We start from the raw sequence: 15,041 nt of genomic DNA, 5'->3' as shown, positions 1-15,041 counted from the left end.
CCCTAACCCAATCCGACTCAACCCAACCTGAAATTTCGGGTTAGCCAGGTTGGGTCAGGGTTAAGAGATTTAGAGTTTGGTTTAAGGTTGAGAGTTGAGGTAATGTTATTTCAGGTTAAGATAGTGTTGGCCTCAATCTGACCCAACCTGGCCAGAGTTGCACCCCTAACTAATTCCAACAAAACTGCTGGGTGAGTAAGAACTGTAGTTTAGATTTTAAAAAAGGGTCTGGAGAGGGCTAGTTTAAAACTCTTCACAACAAAAAAACTTCATTAAAACACTTAAGCATGTTTTAACCATATTAAATGCATTCTTCTGACTAAACTTGCAATTTAAACCCTGATATATTTTGTAAAAAGAAATTATACGGTGCCCCCGGCCGTCAAATTCCATGTGGGTAGTACGATAAAAGTATCACCCTTGATGTTTGATCCAACAGCAGCCTCTTAAGAAGTGAGCAGCTGTTGGATCAAATATCAAGGGTTGTACCACATGGGACCCTCGGGAACCATATAAAAACTCTTTTGTAGAAGACAATTTAAACGCGTTTCTTAGTGTTTTCATTTATTTAACCCTCTTTTAAAACTTTTTTTTAGCCAATAGCATATTAAACTCAAATTTTTCCTGTCCTGTTTTTTTTGCTGTATCACATTTGCTAACTATGGTAAGAACTAGATCAGAAAGGCATTCCAGTCCGGGGAAACAAAGGAACTGAACAGATAGGTAACGCATTTTGACGGAAACAAGGCATTTTCCGCGTATTTTCCCTGCAAATGGATCAAGTGAACGCCCAGGAAAATGGGACAAGGATGGCAAAGATTGTGTTAATCCTCAAATAAATAAGCTTCTGATTTTTTATGTTTTTTCTTAAATAAGCTTCTGATTGACTTGAAGATAGCAGCATTCTGTGAACTGCAAAAGTACTAAACTGATTAAAGAGTGGAGCCATTATTAAAATATGGAGTGCAGATATCATTTGCCATGAACATCAGTTCTCAGAACATAAAAAACAAATAAGATTACATTGAACAAGCAGCAAAACAGCAGCTTGGAATCAAACAAACCTTGGAAAATTGATACATAATTAAAGATGAATGATCACAACCAACGGCGAAAATAAAAAATCATAGATCCAAGTCTTCAACCTGATCTCTTACTTCTACTTCGCCTAGGCGAGACAATTGACCATCCCTCTTCGGCTTCTGTTGATTTTATCGGCTTCAACTTCAACTCGTCGGTCACCATGACTTTTGACTCGGGTTCGGGATTTGGCTTCTGCTCATCCACCGCCATGTCGGATGCCTCTTCATATGAGCTCTCATCATATTTTTCATCAATCACCTAAGATACGATCAACAGAAGATCAAATTCACGATATCTATATTTCCTGAATAAACAGCATAACTACTAATAAAATCTTTTTTTCTTTTAAATGGTGTAGCCAAATCTATTCCTCCTCAACAGCAATAGATTACTATGTTGGGATGCAAAACACGATTGAATCGGATTCTAATCTCATCATATCAATCAACTTTCAAAATGAGATCGTCCCTATGTAAAGAATAGTCACAAATATCTCTGACATTTTTTTTGAAATTATTACGATACTATGCTATTTTTGTTTTTGATAGGTAAGCAAGGTTCGAATCTGTGACCTCAAGGTTGAGAAACAAAGACTCAATCATTGAGCTACAGGCCCAACCCTACTTCACAATTTTTAAAAAAATGATAAATTCGCCCCCTTTTCTTCTAGCGTAAAAAATAGTTATAAATACACTAGAGGGAGTGGTATCATTCAAATAAAAAACGCTAAAGGGGTGGCCCGACGAAGAAAAGGGGCTAATATATCACTTCACTTTTGAAAATCATCGAGATATCTTCCTATTATATTTTGACTGTGGAAATATCACGAAAATATCTCAATAAATTCACGTTATTAATTGTTCTATAATTTTATATTTTCTTCTGTTTTTTCACGGTGTAAACCCAAAAATAGGAAAATTTTTAAAATATCCTCTGATTCACCCTTCCAGAGAAATTCCCGAGACAAATTTTTGTGACTACATTGAGATGAACTTCTGATAAACTAACCTACCAGCTAAAAGTATAGACCAAATTGAGCATTTAGTCCTGCTTTCCCACACTGATCCAAGCCAAAAGTGGCTAACCGGAGGTATTTATTAAATTTACAATCGAAGTTGTGCTTCATATTAAGAAGTTTTTATTTATTAAATTTACATATGAAGAAGTTTTCCTGTCTACCCGCAAAGGCCACCCAGATTCTTGTTAAAGGTGGTGGTTAAAAAGCTACTCTCGGGACCCCGCTTCTCTAATCAAAAGATTAAAGGCCCCTACTGAAGATTAAAAAGGTGAACAATGAAATGAGAAAGACTTGTAGAATCGTGATCCTTAATGACTTTGGTTCACACTAGAAAGTACTTCTAAAGGTGTCAGTAGACGTATGGAGCCATAGTTCCTTATAGAACTGTAAAATGCGGAGTGGTTAAGAAATTCTAGAGAAACTTTTTAAGATGGAACCTAGGAATAAATTGCATGAGAAGAAACGGGCGAAACAACTTAGGATGACACTTCGGAGTTGACAATCCTGCAATGTTTTGGCAACAGTTTCAACAATGCCTTCTTGTCAATTTTGACAGTTGGTACTAAGTCACTTAAATGTTCACATTAAAAAGTCCAGAGATACCCTGACTTAAGAAAATGAAAAGAAATAAGAACCTCGATACAATACAAATAGTGAAAACAGGAAATCATGTCATGTTTAAGGCTAATTTTTATCAATTATTTGAAACCATCTTCATTATTTGTTTTCCTAAACTTATGCCAAACCCTCTCTACACCAATTTTTACAAGACCTATAGCTACGGTATTCAGCTAATATTATAGGAAGCTTTTTTATGCCACTATTTTACAAAGGTCTTAGTAATCAAAAGTTCTAGATCATGCTAGCTTTTGTTAATTGTCAATCGGAAGGCTTTACTCTAAATAGATATAAACCAATCATTATGCAGAAAAGAAAATCTTCATAAGCTAAGCAGATTTCTTTGGTGATAATGGTGATTTTATTCCTCGAAACAATGATACAATACAGGGATGAGTTGTCCCATTAAAAGAACAAACCTAAAATGATGAAAAACCCACACAAGGGGCAATACTAAACAAAAAATTGTAAATACCTGTTTACTTTGAGAAACTGAATGCGCCCCCATGTCTGAGTTCCTCAATTTTTCAATTGACTCATAATTGCCCTGAATACAGTCTTCATGCATAATCATCAATTGTTCTGCTACCTGTTTTGGGTCATCAACAAACAAATAAGCATAAACTTATCATGATTCAAAATCTTAAAAATTGGCTCCCATAACTATCTCACATTCCTGACACCAACTACATACAAGTAGAACTTACAAAGCATGAGTATTTTGGCAAGACAGAAGGATGATCCCAGAAAAAAAAATGAAGATGGCAAATTAATAAAAGATAATACAATGAATAACATGATCTCACAAATGGGCTGAATCATGATCTTCAAATTCCTTTTATTGTCAATGTAGATTCCAACCATCTTATATATATATATATATATATATATATATATATATATATATATATATATATATATATATATATATATATTGAAAGATGGCGTTTTTCATTGATATTAGAAAAGCATTGGGGACCAGGAGTCCCGTCCTGCATTACAAGATATCAATAAAACTGGACTGGGCATACCCGGAACCAGGGAAGGGTAGAACCTAACAAAACAAATTCAACTATAGTATCATTTTCCTTTCTTCCTTCACCATGCCATTAGCAGACTTTACTTTGGGGCCCCAAAAGCATCTCTCTATATCATCAGTCCATTTTACAAGCCAAATCCCATTAATCTTGTTAGCACCAATATTAACAAAGCATCAAATGTTCGTAAGACCAAAGACAAATACGCCCAAAAAGCTCCTTTTCCATCTATCCGAGCAATCAGACAAAAAACCGTCAAAGAAACACCCCTAACCTAGACATTTCTCCAACTCCACAAGAAGAGATTTGATTTCATCAAAAAAAGTTTCTTCTTCCAACACTTCATCTGCTTTATTTAAAGTCCTACTCTCCGAAGCCTTTACACTTAAGATCTTTTCTTCCAATTTCTGAATCCCTGCCTCTTTCTTCGCTTCCCAATCCTGCCGCCTTTCTCTTCTTTCGTCCATCATGAACTTGACCAAGAAAGGGTGTTTATGCGTTGGCTTATGGGATTCCTTCACGTTATAAGTCCTAGTCAAGCTGAAAAAGACTTCCCTTCTCCTATTGGCTTCTCTCTTAAATAGAGTCCATTGCCTTTTCATGAATTCACCCATTTTCTCCCTAGGAGTTGGAGAGGACTTTAACGCTTGTTCTTCGTTGTAGTTCATACTCCTAATCCTTAGTAGAAACTCTTTTATATTGTTCATTTATTGTTTTAGTAGCCTCCAAAATTGTTCTTGAAGACAGGGAACACGTTTTTGTAAAGGCCTTTTTGGGGAAGGAGCATCATCATTCATGCCAAAGATTCTAAATAAGAAAAAAGGAGCAAGAGGATTTGAAGAAGTTTGATGGGTTTAACATGTTTCTATCACTTTTCCTATGAGTCTGTTCTTTTTATGTCATGAAATAAGCAGTTTAGGAATGTTCGAAGTCATTTGAACAAGAATATCAGGAGAAACTTTGGATTTTGAGTTTCTTTAAACGTAAGGATAGTTTAGGTATTATAAAAGTTTCACCTAAGTTGTTTCCAAAGAGCCTTATCAATGTAAAATGTTATGTTTTTTAGGCAAAATTTATAATTTCAGTAGCCTTTAGTTTGGATTGGCTGGTGGATTTGTTTTTCATTGAATAGGTTTTCAAGGAAAGCACGATGTAAACAGTTTGGGCAACTAGTTTTCTAGGGAAAACTCCATCACGAGTTCGAAATTTCAACACATTTCTCATGACACTTGCAAAAGATCATTTTTTATGAAAACAAATCATATCAATCTGGGCTAAAACTCCTTCGACCTAACCCTCATCTCTTGTCTCTCGCTAAACTTCCCAGCTCCCTATTTGTCATCATCAGTCATAGTGCTCTCTCTCTCTCTCTCTCTCTCTCTCTCTCTCTCTCTCTCTCTCTCTCTCTCTCTCTCAAACAAAACAAGTGGGACTTCATTAAAGAAGAGGGCCATAGCCAGCAAAAGCTGACAAATGCACAAAACAGCAAACAAGAAAGAAAAATAAAGAAAGAGAAAATACAACAAGGCATACTGGTCAAAAGGGAGAAAGTGAGAAACTAATAGCTTGGAGGCTGTCAAAACAGACATCCCGTGTAGCTGTGCCATATCCTGGAATGAAAACTCCATAATTTGCTAGGTGGCCAGTCGAAGCATTGCCTACTCTATGAATATAGGAGAATGAACATTCAATCTCTCCTAGGATGTCGAAAATCTCTCTAAATATTGAGTAAATCACTAGAGAAGTTCAAACTCGTTTTGAAGACATCGAATACCACAACTTATACAGTTCAATATGAGGCAGCAGTCAAACAGATAATACTTCAGCATATACCGTGCCATTCAAAACAAAAATATTTCAGCATATACGGCATCACAATTTCCACAAGGATCTGCATGGGCAAGAACAACCTGAGAGTTAGGGTCGAAGAAGACCCTCGAATCCAGTCGAACAGTTTGCACTATCACTCGTATTAAGATTCTTACTACTACCACCAAAGTTCATCCTCAGCCAACCTACGTCAGAGAGGGGGGCGAAGTGCACTAATCTGAATCCAATGATTAATAATGCCTTAAGAGGCAATACCGGAGAACCATTTTGCTTTAAGAGCGCCCAAAGATTTTAACTATTATCCAATTTATGACTAAACGGATTTTGTTTATTGTTAAAAATACAATTATTTCTATCTTTCCACATTGTTTTAAATAATGCTCCACACATGAATTATGAAAATTTTAAGTGAGGGGTAAGTCTTCAAGTCATAAGAGGGTATTTAGTCCAAAAGTGCTAAGTTTTGTTTCTAGGGTTTTTTTTTTTTTTTTTTGAAAATTGACAAATATATTCATACCAGCAAAATTACAATGGGGACCAGTAGTCCCACAAGATTTACATAGTATGAATTGCCCAGGAGCATTCTCCTTGGCCCAAAAGAAAAACCCATTACCCCATACATTAGCATTCTCCTTGGCCCAAAAGAAAAACCCATTACCCCTTACATTACCCAATAGCCTCTATTGAATCGAATCCAGCAATTGTGGGACCCCCAAGTCAAGATCGTGACATGCCACGTCACATCAATTTCTCCACTGCAATCCGCTGGCAAATTCGATTTTCAAACATCCCGCTCAAAGGCCCAGAGCTATTGTGCGCCCCTAACCGTGCACGATAGCCAACCACCCAACATCATCATCTAATCTCCAGCAGCGCATACCTCGAACCACCACCAAACACCGACGGCTCCCCATTAAAAATATATCAAATTCTTCCACCATCTTCTCTAAAACCTACTTCCACTAACCCAAAAATCATCCCATCCAAAAGTATACTCCTAGCCCTAATCCTAAACCGTAACCCTAAAGATTATACTACTCCCCCACCTCCTTCCCCAATCAACCCCGACAACCCTAAAACTCCCCTCCTCTTCCTCCTCCTTCAAACCTTAACCCTACAAGGTTCCTTGCCGCGATCCACAACCTCCTCCTTTTCCCCTGAATCCGAGCACCCTTGTCCTTACATCGGCCCCTTCCATACCCTCCAACAACTCCCCCATCCATTTTCTCTATCAACCCTAACTAGATCCGGCCCTTTCACCATTAAATCCGGCCTTCTCGAGCCCAGCTACGGCCATTCCGCCCTATATATGGCCCCCGGCTTTCCATGACCCCCGGATCCAATAATCCACGGCCTCTACGGCCTCACACCGCCTAAAGCTGGCCTTCTACGGCTCCAGGTCTAACACCCCACGGCCTGTCACGGCCACCAGCAACCTTCACGATTTTCCCCGGCTTCAGATCCAGCTTCACGGCCTCCATGGCTTCAGATCCGGCCTCCATGGCTCCCAATCCAGCCTCCAAGGCCCCAGATCCTGCCTCCATAGCCCTAGATCTAGCCACCATGGAAAAGCCATGTTCCAGATCAGGCCTCTACGATTCCCGATTCGACCTCCGCGGCACATCTTTTGCCAACCATGGGAGAGACGGTAAAAAGAGGGTTAGCAATGGGGAGAGAGAAGAAAACAGAGGGAAACAAGCGAGAGAGAGGGAGAGAGAGAGGGAGAACGAGCGAGAGAAAGTGAGAGAAAGGGAGACGAGAGAGAGAAAGATGTGGGAGAGAGAGGGGACGAGAGGGAGAAACCGCCTCCCTCCCTAGGCCGTCTGCCTAGGGAGGGAGCTTTTGTTGTTCGCCTTTTTGTTCGACCTTTTTGTTCGCCCTCATAAAGGTTACTCTTTAATTTAGGGTTTTAGAACTTATTAGTTCTCTTTCTTTTCTTATATATATGTATATCTTCAGAGCATCTCTTTTATGGATGAATGGATGATTGAATAAAGATTTTGAAAGCTTCTCCTTTGTGGATGTGATGTCTGCTCTTTAAGTTGTGATGCCTTGAAAACCCCTTGGTGGGATGCCCTATGTCTCATTGGAGTGATTCCAACAAAACTATATTGATCTCCTTTGGTGTGATGCCCTAGGAAAACCACTTGTGTGATGCATTTGGTTCCGTTTGTGATAATCCAATAACTATACTTTCTATCCGATCTTTCTAAGGTATTGGTTCTGTTTTCCATTCACTTCTCTCTCTATCTTTGATTCCAATCCTTGGTTCTTTCTTTGCTTCCTTTCCAATTTCATTACATCCATAGGTTTCAAGTTCTATGATCATTTTCTTACTGATAAACCCTATGAAAGACATGATAATGTTATGAGAAGTTCATAAAAGATCTGAATTATTAGATCGGCTCATCAATTTCCGAGTGCTTCCAAATTGCTAGAAGTGGCCTTATTAACCTCAATCCGTCTAGAATTAGTCATAGACTCATAGCCTGCACAATCCGAGTGGTGGGAGGAGAACGATTGGAACACAATTTTTTATTTTCTTCAAAATTGGATAGTGGGATTCAGCATCCACTCAATCTCTCTCTAACATTTCTCTTTGAATTTGAAAAGCTCGCCAAAAGCCTTTCTCAAATTAGATTTGCCGCCCAACGACCCAAACACACTAGTCGGCCTCCATGTACAGGATCCCCGATGCAAACTGTATGGGCAAAGAGCTCATCCAACTAACACCAGCACCCATCATCCTACACTGCATGAGATAGATTATGCAATTGCAAGAAGCACTCCCTCTTCAAATAGCGGTCTTGTGAGAATATGCTTATGGATGTCTCTAATTCTATTTCAGCCATTAACGGGTTGTTAAATGATGATTGATGAGGATTGAATGTGCAAACAGAAGGATTTCTTGCATTTTAAGTGATGGTGTGATGCCCTAGGTCTCCTGGAGTGATTCCAACAAAACTATATTGGTCTCCTTTGGTGTGATGCCCTAGGAAAACCACTTGTGTGATGCATTTGGTTCCGCTTGTGATAATCCAATAACTATTCTTTCTATCAGATCTTTCTAAGGTATTGGTTCTGTTTTCCATTCAATTCTCTCTCTATCTTCGATTTCAATCCTTGGTTCTTTCTTTGCTTCCTTCCAATTTCATTACATCCATAGATTTCAAGTTTTATGATCATTTTCTTATTGATAAACCCTACGAAAGCCTTGATACTGTTCTTACAATTTCATATAAGATCTGAATTATTAGATCTGCTTATCAATTCCCGAGTGCTTCCAAATTGCTAGAAGTGACCATATTAGCCTCAACCAGTCTAGATTTAGTCATAGCCTGCGCAATCCTAGTGGTGGGTGGAGAACGATTGGAACACAATTTTCTAATTTCTTCAAAATGGGATTCATCATCCACTCAATATCTCTCTAACATTTCTCTTTGCATTTGAAAAGCTAGCCAAAAGCCTTTATCAAATCAGATTTGCCGCCCAACGACCAAACAAACTAGTCGGCCTCCAGGTTTAGGGTCACTGACGCAAACTATATGGGCAGATAGCTCATAGTCATACAACTAACACCAGCACGCATCCTAACCTTCATACGATAGATGATGCAAATGTAGGAAGCACTTCCTCTTCAAATAGGGGTCTTGTGAATATGCTTATGGATGTCTGTAATTCTATTTCAGTCGTTAATGGGTTGTTAAATGCAGTGCTAAAACATGCGGATGTGATGCAGAACGCGGCCAAGAAAAATCCTTGTCGAGTCAGTGCAGACGCGGCTAAGAATGTGGTTGATGCAGTCATAACTCCGGAGAGTCAAAGGAGTTTTAATTGACTCCGTAGGGCAAAACGCATAATGCGGATGTGGCGCAAAGCGGAACAGGGCCAAGAAAAATCCTTGTCGACTCGGGCGAGTTCCTTGTCGTGTCAACAGGTTTTTAAACACTGGTTAATGATGATTGATGAGGATTGTATGTGCAAAACAGAAGGATTTCCTTCATTTAAGGGAAAATTAATAAAATCCCCCTCAACCAAAGTTTCACAACTAAAAAGGCCCCCATTATTTAATAAATTACCAAGATCACCCACCACTAACTTTTACCACTTTTTTTGCCCAGTATACCCTTTGCCAAATATGGAATTACGAACAACAGTAAAGTCATGAGCATAAGGAAATTAATAACAATGGATGTATCTCTCAATACGGATGTGATCTCAATCAACAGCTAATATCCATCACAATCCTTCCATCCAATGGTGAGCAACCATTAATTCCAAATCAAAGATCCAAGTATTGACAGACTTCTCAATCAATATATGCATCTAGCAGGGCAGCACCTGGACAGCCCACCTCGAAAAACCACAAAAAATACTTCTTTTATAATTCCATGGGGGTCCTCACCCTCCGCAACTCCTTTCACAGACCATCTTCTTCACCATTGACTTTACTTTGTTAGCATTTGCATCTTCCAAAAATTGCCATCATATCTTGGAAGCTTTTCTCCTTTTATGGTTCATTGAAAGAATATAGACTATAGAGGCAATGCCATTATTACAAAAGTTGAGCACTCACCACATGTTACCATCATGTCGTGGTGTTGGGATGATGTTTTCTTGTCTTATGTAATTGAAGGAAAGATTCCCTATAACTATTTAAGATACAATTTGTCCTTGTCATCATGCTTCATCACTTGTGCCGGCCATGCTATCATACTTTAATAATGATCTCACACATAAACCATGTCGATTTGTAGATGGACAATAGACATCGTGTGGTATGAAGAATAGCCCACCCACCCTAAACTCGAGAAAAAAATTTCCCTATTCATTTACTGCACTATGGCTTCCCTTATTTGATTAAGTATAACCTATTCATTCCTGAGTCTTTGCTTTATACAATTAGCCTTTCTATTTTGTGTGGTTATGAAAGTTCATAAATCCCGTCATTGAAAAGAAAAAGGGTTGAATGGGGAGGGCAAATCCTAAGGCTATTAGTTTTCTCAGGAGTCACTAAATCAAAACCCTCATGCTTTGTTTGGTTGCTTGTAGATGACTGGGAGATTAGGAGAAGAAGAAGTCAACGGGGAGATCAAAAGCAAATCAGTCAACTGGTGAACTAGTTTTGGATCTCAGAAATAGCGTTTGGTTGTCTTGAAGTTTTGTGGGAGATCTCTGAAAGAAGAACGTTTTATGCATTTGGTTGCAAGTCTTTTTTTTCGTCGGCCTAATAAAGCCCAAGATTCGATCTCCCCAAAAATTTCTCGCTAAATTTCTTCAATTTCACGAAATTTGTCGAGGGAATTTGGAGGGTGCCATATCAGCCGACAGTGGCCCGACAACAACGGTGGTCAAAATTCCTTTTTTGTAAAGTAAGCAACCAAACAACGTTCGGCAATTCAGGAGAATAATATCCAACGCTATTCTCCTCAAAAAATAGAAACCAAACAGAGCATCAGGAATCTGCTTTGGGTTTTGTTCCGCGTGTGGAGGCAACTTTGATGACTACTTCCATTCTCAATTCTTATGTTTTAATATAGCACCTCATCCTAGTTTGGATCAAGGTTGCCAAGGCGGGAATCGAAAGCGGGAATCAAAGGCTCCTGGGATGGTTGGAAGCGGGAATCGTGGGTTTGTCAGAGATTCGACGGGGATTCGTCGGGGAATCGCTGAGAGTCGCTGGGGAGTTGGGATTCGCTGGGGATTTGCAGGGAATCGCCTGGGAATCGGGGTTCCTATAAAGTGGGAATCGGGGTTTTCATAAATTGGGAATCGGGGATTCGAATCGAATCACGGTTCGGATTCGCGATTCGGGGATTCGCGAATCCCCAACTCCAGGTACGAATCCTGCTTCTCTGGTTTGGATGCATCGGTTTCTATAATTGTTTTCTTTCAATCTCATGGTAGAAATAGAATCATAAGTTGAGATACTTTTATCATTATTCAACAAATCACTGCAGTATGTCAATCTAACCATTCTCCCTTTACATTCTTTTCAAGACGATTTGAAAAGATCTTTTGATCTAATGCAAGGTCCTTGTAGTAGTTTGATAAGTAATTTGGGCAACCTAGATGCTCTGTTTGGTTGTTGTGTTTTGAAGAGAATAGCGTCGGATGTTATTCTCCTGAATTGCCGAACGCTGTTTGGTTGCTTATTTTACAAAAAATGGATTTTGACCACCGTCGTTGTAGGGTCACTGTCGGCTGACGTAGCACCCTCTAAATTCCCTCAACAAATTTCGTGAAATCGAAGAAATTTAGCGAAAAATTCTAGGGCAGATCGAATCTTAGGCTTTATTCAACTGACGAAAAAAACGTACTTGCAACCAAAAGCATAAAACGTACTTCTTCCAGAGATCTCCCACAAAACTTCAAGGCGGTTCAAACACCACTTCCTAGATCCATCACTAATTCACCAGTTAACTGATTTGCTTTTGATCTCCCCGTTGACTTCTTCTTTTCCTAATCTCCCATGATGCACCATTCGGATTTTCCAAATTCTGATTTTAAAGCAAAGTTGCAAAGAATAATGGATCCGATGATTTTAGTAAGGATTGTTTGGAAATTAGGAACAAGGTATCTTATCCATTGCGGTGCATCATTTAGCAGATTGCAGTTGTTTTATCTGTTGGATATGAACTGCAAATAAAGTCTAGACATGTCTAACAGGCTACATTGCACACACTCTCTATAAAGAAGAATCTGTAAAAGAGAATGTAAGCAGTACAAGACAGCATGTGTTAGGCATGGCACCTTAAGAAAACCCAACACGTTAATAATTTATTACAGTTGTATGATGACATTAGAAGAGATGAAATACAGAAAAAAAATATGAAAATAGAATCACTGATAAATAATATAGCTAATCTACATTAAAAAAATAATAGAACAATTAAACAAAGGTCTCACCTTAAGAGCCACTTCAACATGTGACCAACATGTGTTTCCACAATTTTTAAGAATAGAGTGCCCTTGCTGCTAAGGGTTTTATTTGAATTTGTCCAAAATAATTGAATTTACCAATGTGCCGTTATTAAATATTTCTCTTTCTAAAAGGATATTCAGTTTTATTATCTCTAGTCTTTAATCAAAAGAAGAGTTTAAGAGGTTTCATTGTTTCCATATTCATTCATCTCTTCAAACTTCTAGAGCTAAAGAAAGGGAAAAGATCGCACCACATTGATGTAAGGTTCATAGAATTTGTTAAAAAAATAATTTATGCAGTGGTTCATACAAAACCACACACAGGAACTTGCACCAAATGGCACAAAAAAGAATCTAATTCAAGATAATGATGAAACTAAAAAATGGATCAGCAAAGTGTAGTTTTGTTTCTAGATATCCCATGAAATAAAAGGAAAAGATAAAATAGAAATATACCTCCTCAATGCTGCCATCCTCTATCTCAGCGTTGAAAGAAAGCATCATGCTTTCATCGAGCAAATTTTCTAAATCATCAATATAATGCGGAACTGAAAAACGAATAGCAAATATTATAAAACGGAAATAGAAAAACTAAACCACATTTCATTGATAAGAAATTTGTCTTGCTACAAAAACAAAAGTTCTAAATTCAAGTTGAAAACAAGTTATTGACTTATTCCATACATCAATCATGAACAAATCCCAGATACACACAAATCTGATCTGTGCATAAAATGATAGCATTGATGAGGTGGTTCTAATGTAGTTATTATGTAGTTGTGGGAATGCGTTTTTGGGCTGTGGGTGTTAGTTATCGCTTATGTGTCATGTAAGGTAGTGATATGGCAATCCTTTGTGTTTGTATTTGAGGGAGATGTATCCATGGTTTTAAATTTCGGATTTCGGTGGAGACTGACACCGAAATCACCAAAAACCGAAACGGTCATTTATTTCAGCCGAAATTTTGGAATTTCGGCCAAAATTTGACCCAAAAAATCTGTTTTTTTTTAAATTAATTTAATATTTCACACCGAAATTTAATATTGAATAAAATATTGGTTTTGATTTTTGTACCAGATTTCGACCGAAATTTCGAGTCCGAAACCGCTACTGAAACCGAAATTTTAAACCTTGGTTGTAACTTAATGAAAAGATACTTTTTGTTCCGAGGGTCATGATTTCTCTCGAATTGAACCGTTAAGAGGGCCAGTTGCCTCAAATCAATCTCTCTCCAATATTTTTCTTTTGTTTATTTGTGTTACGGCCAATTAGACACTTTAAAAAATCTCCTTTTTTCTTTCATTTTTTGAGCGTCTTATCATGTTTCTCCTTTGTACAGCGATTATCGATATTGCGAGACAAAAATGAAAATAAGAAAATAAATCAACTTGCCATTTGAAGGGTTTTGTTTCTTCTGTTTATTCTATACCTTTGGATTGAAGGAACCAGGAGAGGAGATCAGAGGAGAGTTGAAAGGATTTCTGGCGGGAATCCTTCCCGCCCCATTCGTTTTGGATGGCCATCTGGAGAGCGGTCCATTGAGAGAATATCAGAGAGATTCCTTCTTCGAGGACAGAAAGAGACTCCTCAGAGAGGGCTTGAGAAGGTCCATGGATTTCATTCATGGATTCAATGGAGCTTCTCTGCAAAACCCTAGCTTCCACTGCTCCTCTCTTCAATGGCCTAACTTTCTCAGAGAAAGAGAGAAAAAAGAGGAATAAAAATTGATTTCTAGGGTTCTGTTATGCCGAGGGCCGAAACTCAGGGGGAGCCATCCATATGCAACTCGGGTCGGGTTCAACCCGGAAAAAAAGTCGGTTCGGGTCGGGTTGAGTTCGACTCGGGTTGAGGGTTTGGCAACCCGACCCGAGCTCAACCAAGTTTTTTTTTTTCCTTTTGAATTGTTCTTTGTAAGCTTAAAAATCCAGGTTGGATAAGGAGGGTTGGGTTCAGGTTGGCCTGAGGCCCTCAACCCGACCAATCCGATCCGAGTTGCACCCTTAGATTCCATAATTCATATTCGAGGAAAATCACAATGGAAAAATATTTCCACTCCGTTATTCGCATTTCCTCATATCTTACCTATGTATTGGTTATGATCCATTTTGGAGTGCTATTTGGATCCCCTTTTTTACTCAGGGTCTAATTTGGCCCGCCTATCACAATGCCCTAGATCTTTACTTACATTGTACATAGTTAAGGTTAGGTTAGGAGGGGAAACAGGGGGTTTGCTTTTCTACTACACCATTGGACTCAGACGGCCCGATGGACCATCTAAATCTCTGAACTTTAAAGGACAGGATCTGGACATGTTACCAAGATCTTTTGACACATATCGGGCCCTATCTTAGGATCCAAAATTATTAATGATGTTATCCAAGACAACTAACAAAAGCCCGTGGGACAGTCCTTGATCTAATTTTATTATGCTATTTTTATTAAAATACCCTCTAATTTTTTTATAACTTTAAGCACTATTTCAGGGGTATTTTAATAAAAATCAACCATATGCATAGTTTTCAAATGATTCC

The 15,041-nt window shown here is 38.5% G+C and overlaps 1 protein-coding gene across 1 annotated transcript; it reads right to left on the bottom strand.

The window, feature by feature from the left end:
* Window positions 1–924: 924 nt before the first annotated feature.
* On the bottom strand, window positions 925–14,360 carry LOC143887010 (uncharacterized). The gene is made up of 4 exons (XM_077391137.1): window positions 13,940–14,360; window positions 12,967–13,058; window positions 3,195–3,308; window positions 925–1,341 (listed from the first exon to the last, which is right to left on the bottom strand). The coding sequence occupies exons 1-4, from the start codon at window positions 14,133–14,135 to the stop codon at window positions 1,141–1,143; spliced, it is 603 nt and encodes a 200-aa protein (XP_077247252.1). The 5' UTR covers window positions 14,136–14,360; the 3' UTR covers window positions 925–1,140.
* Window positions 14,361–15,041: the final 681 nt, after the last annotated feature.

This window comes from Tasmannia lanceolata, unplaced genomic scaffold (assembly GCF_043159265.1).
Source record: "Tasmannia lanceolata isolate RefF3 unplaced genomic scaffold, GAP_Taslan_0.1 ptg000012l, whole genome shotgun sequence".
NCBI lineage: Eukaryota > Viridiplantae > Streptophyta > Magnoliopsida > Canellales > Winteraceae > Tasmannia > Tasmannia lanceolata.
The sequence above is the reverse complement of the archived record's forward strand: the minus strand, read 5'-3'. Positions and strand labels throughout refer to the sequence as shown.